This window comes from Sciurus carolinensis, chromosome 14, assembly GCF_902686445.1.
Source record: "Sciurus carolinensis chromosome 14, mSciCar1.2, whole genome shotgun sequence".
NCBI lineage: Eukaryota > Metazoa > Chordata > Mammalia > Rodentia > Sciuridae > Sciurus > Sciurus carolinensis.
In genome coordinates this window covers 27,196,851-27,211,501 of record NC_062226.1, presented here as the reverse complement: position 1 = coordinate 27,211,501, position 14,651 = coordinate 27,196,851, and the positions used below count along the sequence as shown (strand labels likewise).

General features: G+C 34.3%; 1 protein-coding gene across 2 annotated transcripts in view; it reads left to right on the top strand.

Annotated features, from left to right (window-relative positions):
* Nucleotides 1-14,651, top strand: part of Fktn (fukutin) — an 87,798-nt gene that overhangs the window by 23,308 nt on the left and 49,839 nt on the right. Inside the window, exons 3-4 of one of the 2 annotated variants that reach the window (XM_047525342.1) lie at nt 6,672-6,731; nt 10,673-10,876. In XM_047525342.1, the coding sequence (XP_047381298.1) occupies nt 6,672-6,731; nt 10,673-10,876 (264 nt within the window). The remainder of the gene's footprint in view (nt 1-6,671; nt 6,732-10,672; nt 10,877-14,651) is intronic. The other variant, XM_047525343.1, reaches the window with a different exon arrangement.

The window sequence follows — 14,651 nt, the reverse complement described above, 5'->3', positions numbered from 1 at the left end:
TGGAAATCCATATGCAACAGAATGAAACTAAACTCATATCTCTCACCATGCACGAAACTAAACTCAAAATGGATTAAGGACCTCGGAATCAGACCAGAGACCTTGCATCTTATAGAAGAAAAAGTAGGTGCAGAGCTTCAACATGTCGGCTTAGGACCAGACTTCCTCAATAGGACTCCCATAGCACAAGAAATAAAAACAAGAATCAATAACTGGGATAGATTCAAACTAAAAAACTTTATCTCAGCAAAGGAAAATATCAGCAATGCGAAGAAAGAGCCTACAGAGTGGGAGAAAATCTTTGCCAATCATACTTCAGATAGAGCACTCATCTCCAGAATCTATAAAGAACTCAAAAAACTCTACACCAAGAATGCAAATAATCCAATCGACAAATGGGCTAAGGAAATGAGCAGACACTTCACAGAAGAAGATCTACAAGCAATCAACAAACATATGGAAAAATGTTCAACGTCTCTAGTAATAAGAGAAATGCAAATCAAAACCACCCTAAGATTCCATCTCACCCCAATTAGAATGGCGATTATCAAGAATACAAGCAACAACAGGTGTTGGCGAGGATGTGGGGAGAAAGGTACACTCATACATTGCTGGTGGGGCTGCAAATTAGTGCAGCCACTCTGGAAAGCAGTGTGGAGACTCCTTAGAAAACTTGGAATGGAACCACCATTTGACCCAGCTATCCCACTCCTTGGCCTATACCCAAAGGACTTAAAATCAGCAAATTACAGAGATACAGCCACATCAATGTTCATAGCTGCTCAGTTCACAGTAGCCAGATTGTGGAACCAACCTAGATGTCCTTCAACTGATGAATGGATAAAGAAACTGTGGTATATATATACAATGGAATATTACTCAGCCATAAAGAATGATAAATTTATGGCATTTGCAGGCAAATGGATGAAATTGGAGAACATCATGCTAAGTGAGATAAGCCAATCTCAAAAATCCAAAGGATGAATGATATCGCTAATAAGTGGATGATGACACATAATGGGGGGTGGGAGGGGTTAGTGTTTGGGTTAGGGAGGGGGGCAAGAATGGAGGAAGGAAGGACTGTATAGAGGGAAAAGAGGGGTGCGAGGGGTGGGGGGAAGGGGAAAAATAACAGAATGAGTCAAACAACATTACTCTATGTAAATTTATGATTACACAAATGGTATGCCTTTTACGCCTTGTACAAACAGAGAAACAACATGTATCCCATTTGTTTACAATTAAAAAAAAAGAGAAAAAAAAAGATTGTGAATCATAGGAAGGTTTTGACATGCTCTGACTTTTATTTTAAAACAAGTGATCTGGCTGCTTCGTTGCAAATGAAATATAGGAGTAAAGGCTGAAACGAATATCATTTAAAAGGCTTTTATTTCTTACATAAGATGATAATGGCTTGAACACAGAAATTGGTGAGAAATGGGAAGCAGAGCTATAAGGACTTATTGATGGGTTAGATGTGGGGTATAATAGACAGAATAGAATCAGGAGTAACTAATACTTTTGGCCTAGGTAATTGGAAGGAGAAAGTTGTTGCTTACTGAGATAAGAAAAACAGGGAAGAGGAATTTTGAGGGATGGTGAAAATCAGTTTTTGCTTGTTTGTTTGTTTTGGTTTTTTGGTACATTGTAGCTTTGAGGTGCCTATCCTAATTAAGAAGATGAATAGATAATTGGATCTATCTATCATCTATTTCAAAGGGGTAGTTTGAGTTTAGAGTTGTAAGCAGAGAGATGGTTTTTTAAACCATAGACTAGATGAGGTAACCAAGGAAGTAAACATAGATTTAAGAGAGAGAAAGCATAAGAGAAAAAGCAAGTCTTAAGGTCTGGGCTCTGAGACCCTTCAGCAGCATGTCAGAGGTAGAATGAACTAGCTATTGATACTAAGAACGAGTAGCCAGACAGAAATAGCAGGAGAACTGGAAGCATGGGGATCTTGAGAACCAAGTGAATGAAGTATTTTAGTGAGGCAGAAGTTGCTCAACAATTCTTGGTAGATCAAATAAGACAAAGACTAATAATTCGTCATTGAATTTAGCAATGTGGAGGTTATTGGTGTTTTTGATGAATGCTTGCTAAGTAATTTTAAGTTCAAGTGAATTCACAGGAGAATTGTGGGCAATGAGGAGACAACCCATTAGGAAGTCTGCTGTAAAGAGAGTCAGAAAAATGCTGGGAAAGAGAAACCAATAGGTTTTTGTCTTAATTATTTTTTAGGATAGGAAGAATACTATCACATTATATGCTGATGGAAATGATCCAACAGAGAAAGAAAAATTGCAGAAGCTATTTCTTTAGCTAGGCAAGAGGGATAAGATTTAGTATATAGGTGGAGAGGAATATAGAGGAATATAGGCAGCTCATCTATCAGGAGAGGAGGTAAGGTAGACTATAGGGATATTGTTTGATTAGGTAGAGAGATGTGGTAGAAGTTCTTGAAGTTTCTTCTCTGATTTCTTTTATTTTCTCTGGGAAATAGAAAAGCAGTGCCAGAAGTTGAAGTTTAGAGAGGGACGGGGTGCTGGAAAGAGAAAAGAGCAGAAAAAATCATCTAGGAGAATGAGAATTAGTAGACCAGGGAAATGTAGGATGATTGCTGGCAGAATTTAGACCCTCCTGGAAGCTAGTAGTCATGAATCTAAAGTGACACCAGTGAGTAGCCATGTTTAGCTGCACAGTTGCAAGTGTAGAATAAGTGGAGAGTTGAAAATGGAAGTAAAATAGAGGCAGATTATGAGTGTACAAATCAGGCATGATATAAAACATTGTGCTGGTTTTACCCATAATAGACAGATCATCAAACAATGAGTGAATATACAATAGGATATTACTCAGCCACAGGAAAAATAAATAAATACTGATGCATGCTATAGCATAGATGAACTGTTACATTATGTTAAGTGAAAAAAGTCATATGCAAAAGCTATATATTATAACTCCATTTTTATGAAATGTTCACATGATGTAAATCCATAGAGAAAAAAGTATATATTAACATTATGGTTGTGACTGAGGAGAGGAAGATTAGGAAGTGATTTCTAGTAGGAACATGGTTTTATTTTAGGCATGATGAAAATATTCTGTATAGTGGTGATAGTTATACAACTCCGTAAATATACTAAAAATTACTGAATTCTACACTTTAAAAAGGTAGCTTTTATGGTAATGTGATCTATTTCTCATTGAACCTATTATAAAAATAGTCTACTAGTTCACTATCCCAAATGCCATAAGTTAAACAGTGCAGAAATTCAGTCTTCTCTACTAATATAAGGCTGTGATGAGCAACAAATGACTGTATTGCAGTAGTCTCTTTTTCAGTGCTGAAGATTACCACGATGTGTCTTTGTTGCTTTTTTCCAAACATCCACATATATTAAAATGTTATTGGCTAAATTCCAGAGCTTGTGTGACTCTACCTTAATTTCTCATATATCTCAGTATATTTCTCATTTCTCTCTCCAGTTAACGAACCCTTATTAACCCAGTAAGTCCCAAATTGTCAGTTCCATATAGGATGATGGGATGTAATGGATAAACCATTTTCTACCTACCAAGCCCTGTGATAGGCAGTGGTGATATAGAAATGGACTAAGTTTGTGCCCCTGCCCTTGAGTGTGTGGTCTAGTGGGAAGATGAGTCTCCTTTTTTGGAACTTGGAGTACATTTTTTACTTAAATTTTTATTCAGCATCCTACCATTTATGGCTTATAGGAAAACAACATATTGAAGGTATAAAAACCTTTGAATCTTCTTTGAGCTTAAAACATTCTTCCTCTTGTCTCTATTCCATAACATGTTCTTTTTCCTGTTACTTTGAAAGTATTTTGGAGCTTATCAGATGAAAAGTGATATCTTTCTTCTTATGCTCTGGACCTAAATATTTTTTTAAAATAACTCAGCATTTTAAATTATGGTGTGTTTTAGAAAAGTATTAATACTGAGGCTATCTGTGAATCAAAAATAATAATATTTGCTTTGTAGGACTATTGTAAGAGATAGACAAAAGTATATAGTTCATATGTAGATGTGTCAAATATAGTACCTGACATTCAGGAGCTGCTCAGTAAATTTTATTGTACTTTCTCATCTCTTTGCCAAGAACTACAAATACTAATTCAGTATATGAAGATAAGCTGAATTAGAAATATGTAGCTAAAATCAGACAAACCAAAGAAATTAAAGGGATACGAATAAGAAAAGAAGAACTCAAACTATCCCTGTTCGCTGATGACATGATTATATATTTAGAGGAACCTGGAAATTCCACCAGAAAACTTTTAGAACTCATAAGTGAATTCAGTAAAGTAGCAGGTTACAAGATCAATGCTCATAAATCCAATGCATTTTTATACATAAATGATGAATCTTCAGAAAGAGAAATTAGGAAAACTACCCCATTCACAATAGCATCGAAAAAAATAAAATACTTGGGAATCAATCTCACAAAAGAGGTGAAAGACCTCTACAATGAGAACTACAGAACACTAAAGAAAGAAATTCAAGAAAACCTTAGAAGATGGAAAGATCTCCCATGTTCCTGGATAGGCAGAATTAATATCGTCAAAATGGCTATACTACCTAAAGTGCTATACAGATTCAATGCAATTCCAGTTAAAATCCCAATGATGTACCTTGCAGAAATAGAGCAAGCAATTATGAAATTCATCTGGAAGAATAAAAAACCTAGAATAGCTAAAGCAATCCTCAGTAGCAAGAGCGAAGCAGGGGGTATTGCAATACCAGATCTTCAACTCTACTACAAAGCAATAGTAACAAAAACGGCATGGTATTGGTACCAAAATAGACAGGTAGATCAATGGTACAGAATAGAGGACATGGACACAAACCCAAATAAATACAATTTTCTCATACTAGACAAAGGTTCCAACAATATGCAATGGAGAAAAGATAGCCTCTTCAACAAATGGTGCTGGGAAAACTGGAAAACCATATGCAATAGAATGAAATTAAACCCCTATCTCTCACCCTACACAAAACTCAACTCAAAATGGATCAAGGACCTCGGAATCAGACCAGAGACCCTGCATCTTATAGAAGAAAAAGTAGGTCCAAATCTTCAACTTGTTGGCTCAGGATCAGATTTCCTTAACAGGATTCCCATAGCACAAGAAATAAAAGCAAGAATCAACAACTGGGATAGATTCAAACTTAAAAGCTTTCTCTCAGCAAAGGAAACTATCAGAAATGTGAAGAGAGAGCCTACAGAGTGGGAGAATGTTTTTGCCAACCATACCTCAGATAGAGCGCTAATTTCCAGAATCTATAAAGAACTCAAAAAACTCTACACGAAGAATACAAATAATCCAATCAACAAATGGGCTATGGAAATGAACAGACACTTCACAGAAGAAGATGTACAAGTAATCAACAGATATATGAAAAAATGTTCAACATCCCTAGTAATAAGGGAAATGCAAATCAAAACTACCCTACGATTTCATCTCACCCCAATTAGAATGGCAATTATCAAGAATACAAGCAACAATAGGTGTTGGCGAGGATGTGGTGAAAAAGGAACACTCATACATTGCTGGTGGGGTTGCAAATTAGTGCAGCCACTCTGGAAAGCAGTGTGGAGATTCCTCAGAAAGCTTGGAATGGAAACACCATTTGACCCAGCTATCCCACTCCTTGGCCTATACCCAAAGGACTTAAAATCAGCATACTACAGAGATACAGCCACATCAATGTTCATTGCTGCTCAATTCACCATAGCCAGATTGTGGAACCAACCTAGATGCCCTTCAGTTGATGAATGGATAAAGAAACTGTGGCATATTTATACAATGGAATATTACTCCGCAATGAAGAATGATAAAATTATGGCATTTGTAGGCAAATGGTCGAAATTGGAGAATATCATGCTAAGTGAGATAAGCCAATCTCAAAAAACTAAAGGACGAATGATCTCGCTGATAAGCGGATGAGGACATATAATGGGGGGTGGGAGGGGCTAGCATTAGGTTTAGGGTTAGGTTTAGAGTTAGGCTAAGGAGAGCGGCAAGAATGAAGGAAAGAAGGACTGTGTAGAGGGAAAAGAGGGGTGGGAGGGGTGGGGGGAGGGGAAAAATAAAATAAACATCATTACCCTATGTAAATGTAAAAAAATAAAAAAATAATAAAATAAACAATTAGAATGTCAAAAAAAAAAAAAGAAATATGTAGCTAAATTGACAAACCCTAATTTCAGAGAGATAGCAGAGAATTTGATGTTCATTGGTGGACATAATTTGTTCTGAGATTTGGGCCACATATACTTTACTATTTAATAACTTAGTTTACTAATGTAACCTGTTGGTGTTTTACATCTTAGGCATTTGTATTATAAAATCAGCATTCTGGGCTGGGGTTGTAGCTCAGGGGTGGAGCACTTGCCTAGCATGTGTGAGGTACTGGATTCAATTCTCAGCACCACATATAGATAAATAAAGGTTCATAGACAACTAAAAATTTTTTTTAAAAAGTCATAGCATTCCTAGCTTCTGACTACATGAAAATATGTTTGTGGGTGATGCTTTCTAATGACAATGAGCTAACATGTATTTTGACTCTCACACTCATCCCTAAATGTCACGTTTCATGCTGGACTTTGAATTTATTAAAATATTCTTTTATTATCTTCCTAGAATGGAATTGGTTTATCAAAATCCAAAGGAGGCAAAATTGGATTTGATAGCACACAGTGGGTATGTACAATAAAGTTCCCTGTTAACAATGTACATTTAGTTCATTCGTTTATGTACTCTTTTTCAGTATTTGTTTAATGAATACAATGACCAAAGCTACCTTGGGAATGGAGTAGGTAGTGGCCAGGAAGGAGGAAGTTCTATACCAAGTACTTAGAGTATCTCATTTAGTCCTTATAGAAACCTTAACAAGTCAATATATAATGTTATTCTTGATTTATCTTAGAGAGATTCAAGTTAGTTGACTGATAAGTGACTGAGTCCAGATTCTAACTGCCTGTCTCTAGAACTCTCTTTCACTGAACTGTGCTGCTTTCCCAAATGAATGAATATGTTTCAGAACTTAACAACGAATAAGGAAAAATTAGTGATCAGGAATAAAAATTTATTTAGCATGTTTCCTTTATGAGATGAACTAAACTAGTAATACATGCATTATATCCTTACTTTGTCTTACACATTTCAGAGCCTGCATATTTATAAAATGTATTTTCTTACCTTTTATTCTAACTAAACTTAGAATGAAAAGCAATGCTGGATAACTAACAAAAATCCTATTTATCTTGTTTGTATGCATTGTGGAAAATGACCAGATATTTCCTGTGGATACACTTGTAACCCCAGATGTGAAAGACTTTAGATTAGAATTTTCAAGTAACCAAGTGTTTTAAGTCATTGCTGATACCAGCTAGATTTGAACTACTGTTTTAAAAGTGAAGCCTGAGACATCCTCTTAGCAGACATCTTAGTTATCTAGTCTAGAAATATAAATATGAACTTTAAACTTATCAAAAATAGTAGATGTTTTGCTCTGTGTATTTAGGGTTATCTGAGCGGGGAGGGACTCACAATGTTCTTAGTATTGATATTGCCTGTCACAATTATAAAGAGTCTCAATTAAATAAAAGGGGTACTTCATACACTTCTCTCTAGCACTTCTCTAACTTCTTCTCAGTCCTAAGAAAAACAGATATGTACTACTTGAACTAGATTATTATCCCAGGGATAAAACAATTTATTGAGATTTAAAGTTCAGATTTTAACAGCTGGAATATGCATGTGATCTGAACGCAATGGAATGGTCTATCATAAATGTTGACATTCTTTGATGTGGTGATGCAGTAACTAAAATTTTCAAGTTTGCCTTTATTAAGAGTCTTCCTATGTACACTGAAAGAGCATATTTAGGAAAAATTTAAAGGTGTAATGGCTTCAGTGGGATAGATTTTGCTTTTTATGGATTAAGTGACAGCTCTCTAACAATATCCTCATACCTTAGTAGGGTGACCCCATGAGGTGGGAAAAATAGCAGATTTTTTTTAAAGGTTTACTTCCAAAGTAAATGAGAAAAAAAAAAAAATTAAAGAGCAGCTCACTACATTTTGTGAGTTCTCTTTGTATTTTAAGTATGGTCACTGAATCACTACAATATTTGCAAAATCACAGGAAAGGGGGAAGTATTAAAATGCCTTTCTCCTATTTTTTTTTTGAAGAAATAAAAAGTGAAATCTGATCAGTAGTGTGATATTGAGTCCTGATAAAATTCTGGAATGAATTCTTAATTAAGCAGATGACTTGACACACTTAGTGGGGAAAAAGTGATAATTAGAAACCAGACTTTTGCGAAGAACAAGTTGTGGGCTGAAAATATAGCTCAGTGGTAGAGTATGCTTGCCTAAGAACAAGTCCTGTCAAGTTCTTTTAGGTTTTGATAAAATTTTAATACACAGGCAGATGAATAGGATATTATGGTCTCAGCACATCCTATTTTCAACAGGACATTTTTCATTCTTACAAACAAAATGAATTATTGAAGACGGGGTGATAATATTCATGTTGATTTAGAATTAATTGGATTCAAAATCAATTGGATACCTATTTCCAAGGAGTAATGATGATTGCATTGATAATGACTGGAAAGGTATATTTTTAAAAGATAAATTCTATCTCCCCTTGATCCTGTCCTAAGCTATATTTGTTAATAATTGTAATGAAGCCATAAGTGTGTTCATCAAATTTTTAATACTAACCTGAGATTCATTTAACACTTCAGTACTTTTAATGTACTAGTTTCTATCATCTTTTTGTCTTTCTCTAAACCTCATTTCTCTTTCATTTTTCTTATCTAAAGCTAACCCTAAGAGAAAAAAAAATCAAAAGACTATCAAAATTTAGAACTTCCATTTATGCCATAGACTAGAAAATATTTGCAAAACATGCAGGTGACAAAAGAGTGATATCAAAGATTAACAAGGAATTCCTACAACTCAGTAATAGATTTTTTCCTTTATAGCCTTTTTCAAATTGAGGAAGTATTTTATTCCTTGTTTTATGAGAGTTTTTAATCATAAATAGAGATTGAAATTTGCCAAATGCTTTTTATGTATTGAAATTATCATAGGTTTTCCCCTTTGTTGATATGCTGAATTTCTTTGACTTTAATATTAAACTAATCTCTAATTCCTGTGATGAACATTGGTTATATTTACTTCTTTCTTTTTTTTAAATTACTGGAATTGACTTTCTCATATTTTGTTACGTATCTTTGCATCTGTGTTCATGAGTAATTGTGGTCTATAATTTTCTTTCTTTTTATTTTATTTTTGTAATATCTTTTAGGTTTTGCTATTAGTATTATACTGGCCTCAGAAAATCAGAAAATAGTTCCTCTAGCTCAGTTTTTTGGAAGTGTTTTGATAGAACTCACAAGTGAACCATCTAAGTATAGTTTTTCTTGTACTTTTGAGGGCAGCTTTTTTTTTTTAATAACAAATTCAGTTTCTTTAATAGATATAGGACCATTCAGATTTCTTGTCATCTTGTGGTAGTTTTAAATTGTTTTAAAAGAAACATATCCATTTCACTTAAGTTGTTGAATTTTTTGGCATACAGTTGTTTATTCTAACTTTTTACCTAGATATCTCTCCTTCCAAGAGATAACAGATCTCTTTGAGGCAGAGATAATTATATTCTTGGCATTTGTATAATATTCTACATTAAAAACAAATGATGAAACTGATTCCTAGCTATATCTCACTTTTTTCTGTCCAAAAATTCTTGATATTCTTATATATTTGGTGTCTTACATGTATTTTTAGAAGTTCCTTCAGATATTGTGAAGAAGAGTTTATTTTTAATTCCATGAAACACCTTTTTGATGTGCATACATCCCTTTAAATTTAGTATTCTTTTCAATGAAATAGTGTCTTTAGCAATGATGTATACTGGTTATTCTCTTTGCTACTCTTAGATATTTACTCCTAAATGTGATTTAGTCTGTTTTCATTCAAATTTTGAAATTCTCTTTTTTCAGTAGAGGATCCTATTTACTGCCCAGCAGTATATTATATTTTAAAATATTGCCATGATGTTAAAAAATTCACTGTATTGGGGGATGATCAAGTAGGTAATGTATTTTGGTCTGGATCTTTTGCTTAGAAATATTGTTAAACAGCATTACAAATATGAAGCAAAGTGACACACAATAAATTTCTGGTTTTGAAAGACTGACAGTACTGATTTCTAAAAACAGACCTGATGTTTCCTCACTGAGTTTTGCTTGAAAAGTTCAACTAAAACCAAGAGAATAATTTCTAAGCTTCAAATTTTCATCTCAAATATACCACTTCTTCTATGAAGATTTTTTTTTTGATGTTAATTAATGATTTACTGTTCTGTACTCATAGTACGTGTTATGTCTTTATTTATCCCATGTTTCACCTTGTAACTATTTGTTCATCTTCCCTGGAAGACTATATTGTTTGAGGCCAGAAACCATATGTTTATTTGTTTGTTTGTTTTTAGTGCAGTGATAAACATGGTGTCTATTGGGTAAACACTCTGTATAGTGTATAACACTGTATAAAATCAATGAATACAAATTTAATATAATAAGTTGTTGTATTGATTGTTATTGAGGGTATTCTTTTCCTCTCAAACAGCGTGCAGTTAAAAAATTTATTATGCTAACATCCAACCAAAATGTACCAGTGTTCCTTATTGATCCATTGATTCTGGAATTGATTAATAAAAACTTTGAACAAGTCAAAAATACTTCTCATGGCTTCACTTCAGAATGCAAGTTTTTCTGTGTTCCAAGAGAATTTACTGCATTTGCACTACAGTATCACCTGTGGAAGAATGAGGTAAGTTGATCGCATTTAGATAATGTAACATTTGTCTCTTTTTTTTTCTTTTTTATTTATTTATTTATTTTTTGATTCATTGTACACAAATGGGGTACAACTGTTGTTCCTCTGGTTGTACATGAAGTAGAGTCGCACCATTTGTGTAATCATACATGTACATAGGGTAGTGATGTTTGTCTCATTCTGTTATTTTTCCTTTCTCCCAGCCCCTCCCCATCCATCTTTTCCTCTATACAATCCATCCTTTCTCCATTCTTGCCTCCCTCTGATAAGTGTATTATCATCTACTTATCAGAGAGCTCATTCGGCCTTTGGATTTTTGGGATTGGCTTATATCATTTAGCATGATATTCTCCAACTGCATCCACTTACCTGTAGATGCCATAATTTTATTCTTCTTTATGACTGAGTTAATATTCCATTGTGTATATATACACCACAGTTTCTTTATCCATTCATCAATTGAAGGGCTTCTGTCTCTTACAAAATAGTATTGGATTAAACTAGTTTAAAATGTAAAACACCTAAAATCATTCTTAAAACTTTGTATAAATTGTATGAGGAGCTGGGCACAGTGGCATTTACACATCAGCTCTGGGGGCTGGGTCAGAAGGATTGCAAATTTGAAACAAGCCTGGGCAATTTACTGAAACCATCTCTCAATAAAAAATAAAAAGGACTAGGATATAGCTCAGTGGTAAAGCACCCCTGTGTTCAATCCCTAGGACCAAAAATAAGATAAATTTTATCAGGAATATTTTCAGCTATAATAGAATATAATTAATAATGGCTAATGCAAATATTGCATTTATTTTTCTTGAATAACAAGAAGTAAAAACTTGGTAGTAACAATTAGTTTTACTGACTACTGATGTCAGGGCTAAATGTCTTCTTTCTTTCCCTCATAATCACAAGATTGACATCACAGTTCCAGGTATCACATCCATTTTCAAAACGAGAGGAAAGAATGGTAATACCATCTTTAAAAAAAAAATGTTTCAAAGAAGCTTATGATAAACTGCCATTAATATCTCACTGTTCAGAACTATAATCACATGTCACCTAGTTGTGAGAGAACCTTAAAATATGGGTATTTAATTTAGTATCTCCATTAGTGTAGGCAAGCAGGAAGAGATTTGGTGATTAATTTTTAGTATATATTATATAAGGTAGACATAAGATTATATTCTTCCCATTTTGTAAGTGTGTAGTACTTGTTTGATACTCAAGTGGAATGCTTTTTAGATGTGCCCAAAACTATTAATTTAACCTGCTTATGGATAACAAAATTAGTCAGATAGCAGTCAGCAAAAAAAAGTCTCAAAGACCAAATATGCCAAAAATTTGATTACTTCTTTATTTGGAATATCTCTGACATAGTATGGATATGGTTTATATGTGTTTCTCAGAGATTCAAGTTTTGGAAGCTGATCTCCAGGGTGTTGATGTGGGTGGTGGGCAGCTTTTGAGTGGTCAGGCCTAGTTGGGTATTATTGAGTGTCTTGCCCTCAGAAGGGAGTAGGTGGTTCTTGTGAGACCCTGAATTAGTGTTTAAGAGAGGGTTGTAATAAAAAGGGCAAGTCTGGCCCCACCCAGCTCTCTGGCTTCCTGTTTTATAATGTTTTCTCTTTTTCACACACACTCTTGTCTTTTGCCATGGGGTCTTTGTCAGAGCCAGAGCTATGCTATTTTGACTTCTAGCTCCCATAACTGTGAGTTAAACAGACCAGCTCTGTAAAGTTGACCTATCTCAGGCATTTTATTATGGTAATGTAAAATAGACTAATATAACTTCTAAGTTCCTGATTTCTTTGTTTTTAATTCCTAGGAGTTATGCGAATAAGAAAATGAGTATCAGATTAAATGAACGTAACTAGTCAGCCACTGTGGGATCTGTTTTGATTGTGTTGATCCCTGGTAGGCAGGGCTTACTTTCCAGAGTGATAGGGATATCTGGGAAAAACACTATAAGCTGCTCAGACCCTTGATTGCCCCAAACTCTTACACAAGACATCAGGAGAATGAATTGTCTGTTTTCTGGCCCATGGTTCTTTCCAGGCAATGACACAAGTGTTAAAATAGATAACATCATTTTTGTTTGCTTGCTTATTTTTTCCTCCTAAGTTTATATTTTGAAAGTGTTAAACTTTTGAAAAAGTTAGAATGTGGTATTTAAATTCAGTTTTTATTTTTAAGCGAAATAATACTAATACTAAGTTTAAAAAGAGAAATAGTAGAGGGGGGTATAGGGGTGCATGCCTGTAATTCCAGTGACTTAGGAGACTGAGACGGATGGATTCCAAGTTCAAGGACAGCCAGTCTCAAAATAAAAAATAAAAAGGACATTCAATGGTAGAGTACACCTGGGTTCAATCCCCAGTACTGAAAAAAAGAAAAAAAAAAAGTCACTTAACTCGAAGCTCGTGATAAAAAAGAGCTTCTTATTCCCACACCTAGATCCAACCACTTTGAATTCTTTATACCCTGATTATCTTCTCATTTATAAATTTTACATTTCTTTTGTTAATATCTCATTTTGATCATGAGTTATAAGAGTTTAGCTCTTGGATTTACTTTTTCTTTCATACATACACTTATATGTCCGCTCATCATCTTAAAATGACTATATCTTGTAGTTAAATGAATGGTCAGTATTTATCATATTATGAATGTGTGGAGATTCATATGGAAGCCACCTAGTTCACTCTGGCAATTTTCCTTTTTCATATGAATCTTTTATTCTCTTTTTTGTTTGCTAGTTTTTTTATAATGTATCAATAATCCTTCTGTGAACTTTGCAACAGAAACATAAAGCTCTCTCAGTAGGATCTAACATATCAGGTGATCCTTCCTCCCCTTGGAGACACCACCTTGAGCTCTTGGTCCTTTTACTATAATGCAGACTGCTCTTCTGTGCCGGTGTTGTTCAGTAATTCTCCTTCATAGCATCCCAGAAAATCCTTTCATCTCTCCTGGGTTAGTTTTTAGTCTGTTTTTTAGATTTTGTGTTTGTTTACTTCATCACTCTAGGGAAGCATATTTTCTTATAATCTCCTAAGAAGGGTTGAAACTACATCTCTGAAAATGTTTCTATTCTGCCTTCATATTTGATTTCTAATTTAGTTTATGTATCATTTGGCTTTTACTGTGTAACAAACCTCTCCAAAATTTACTGACTAAAAGCAACCTTTTATTTAATTCAAAATTCTGTGACCTAGCAATTTGGGTAGGATTCAGCTGGACAGTTGTGATCTCAGCTAAGCTCACTCATGTATCTGCTTCAGGAAGGCTGGCTGTCAAATGGGGCAGTGGAGGTGCTGGGGCCACGTGTGGGGCCACGTGTCTTTCATCAACCAGGCTAGTTCAAACTTCTTCACAAAGCACTAAGAAAGCAAAAGCATGCAAGTTTTCCTGACATTGTTTCAACATTAGTATTTCTCATTCATGAACATTAAATATATCTCCTTTAATTCTTTTATGCTCTTTAATAGTATCTTATAATTTTCTTAGAGATTTTACTCATTTTTGTATGATTTATTTTTTGCTACTTTGTCGTTTTTAATTGTGGGGGGGTTTCTTTTTTTAGTCCATTAGAAAATGCTGTTGACTTTTGTATTTAGATTTTGTTTCTATATATTGTTTTCCAGCTACAATCTGAACTCTGTAGGTACGCTTTAGTAGTTTATACATTTTCTATTTCTTTCTCTCCCTCAAGACTGATCAGATGAGTATATTGGATTGGACAAATAGACAACTTGGTCTTTTTTTTTTT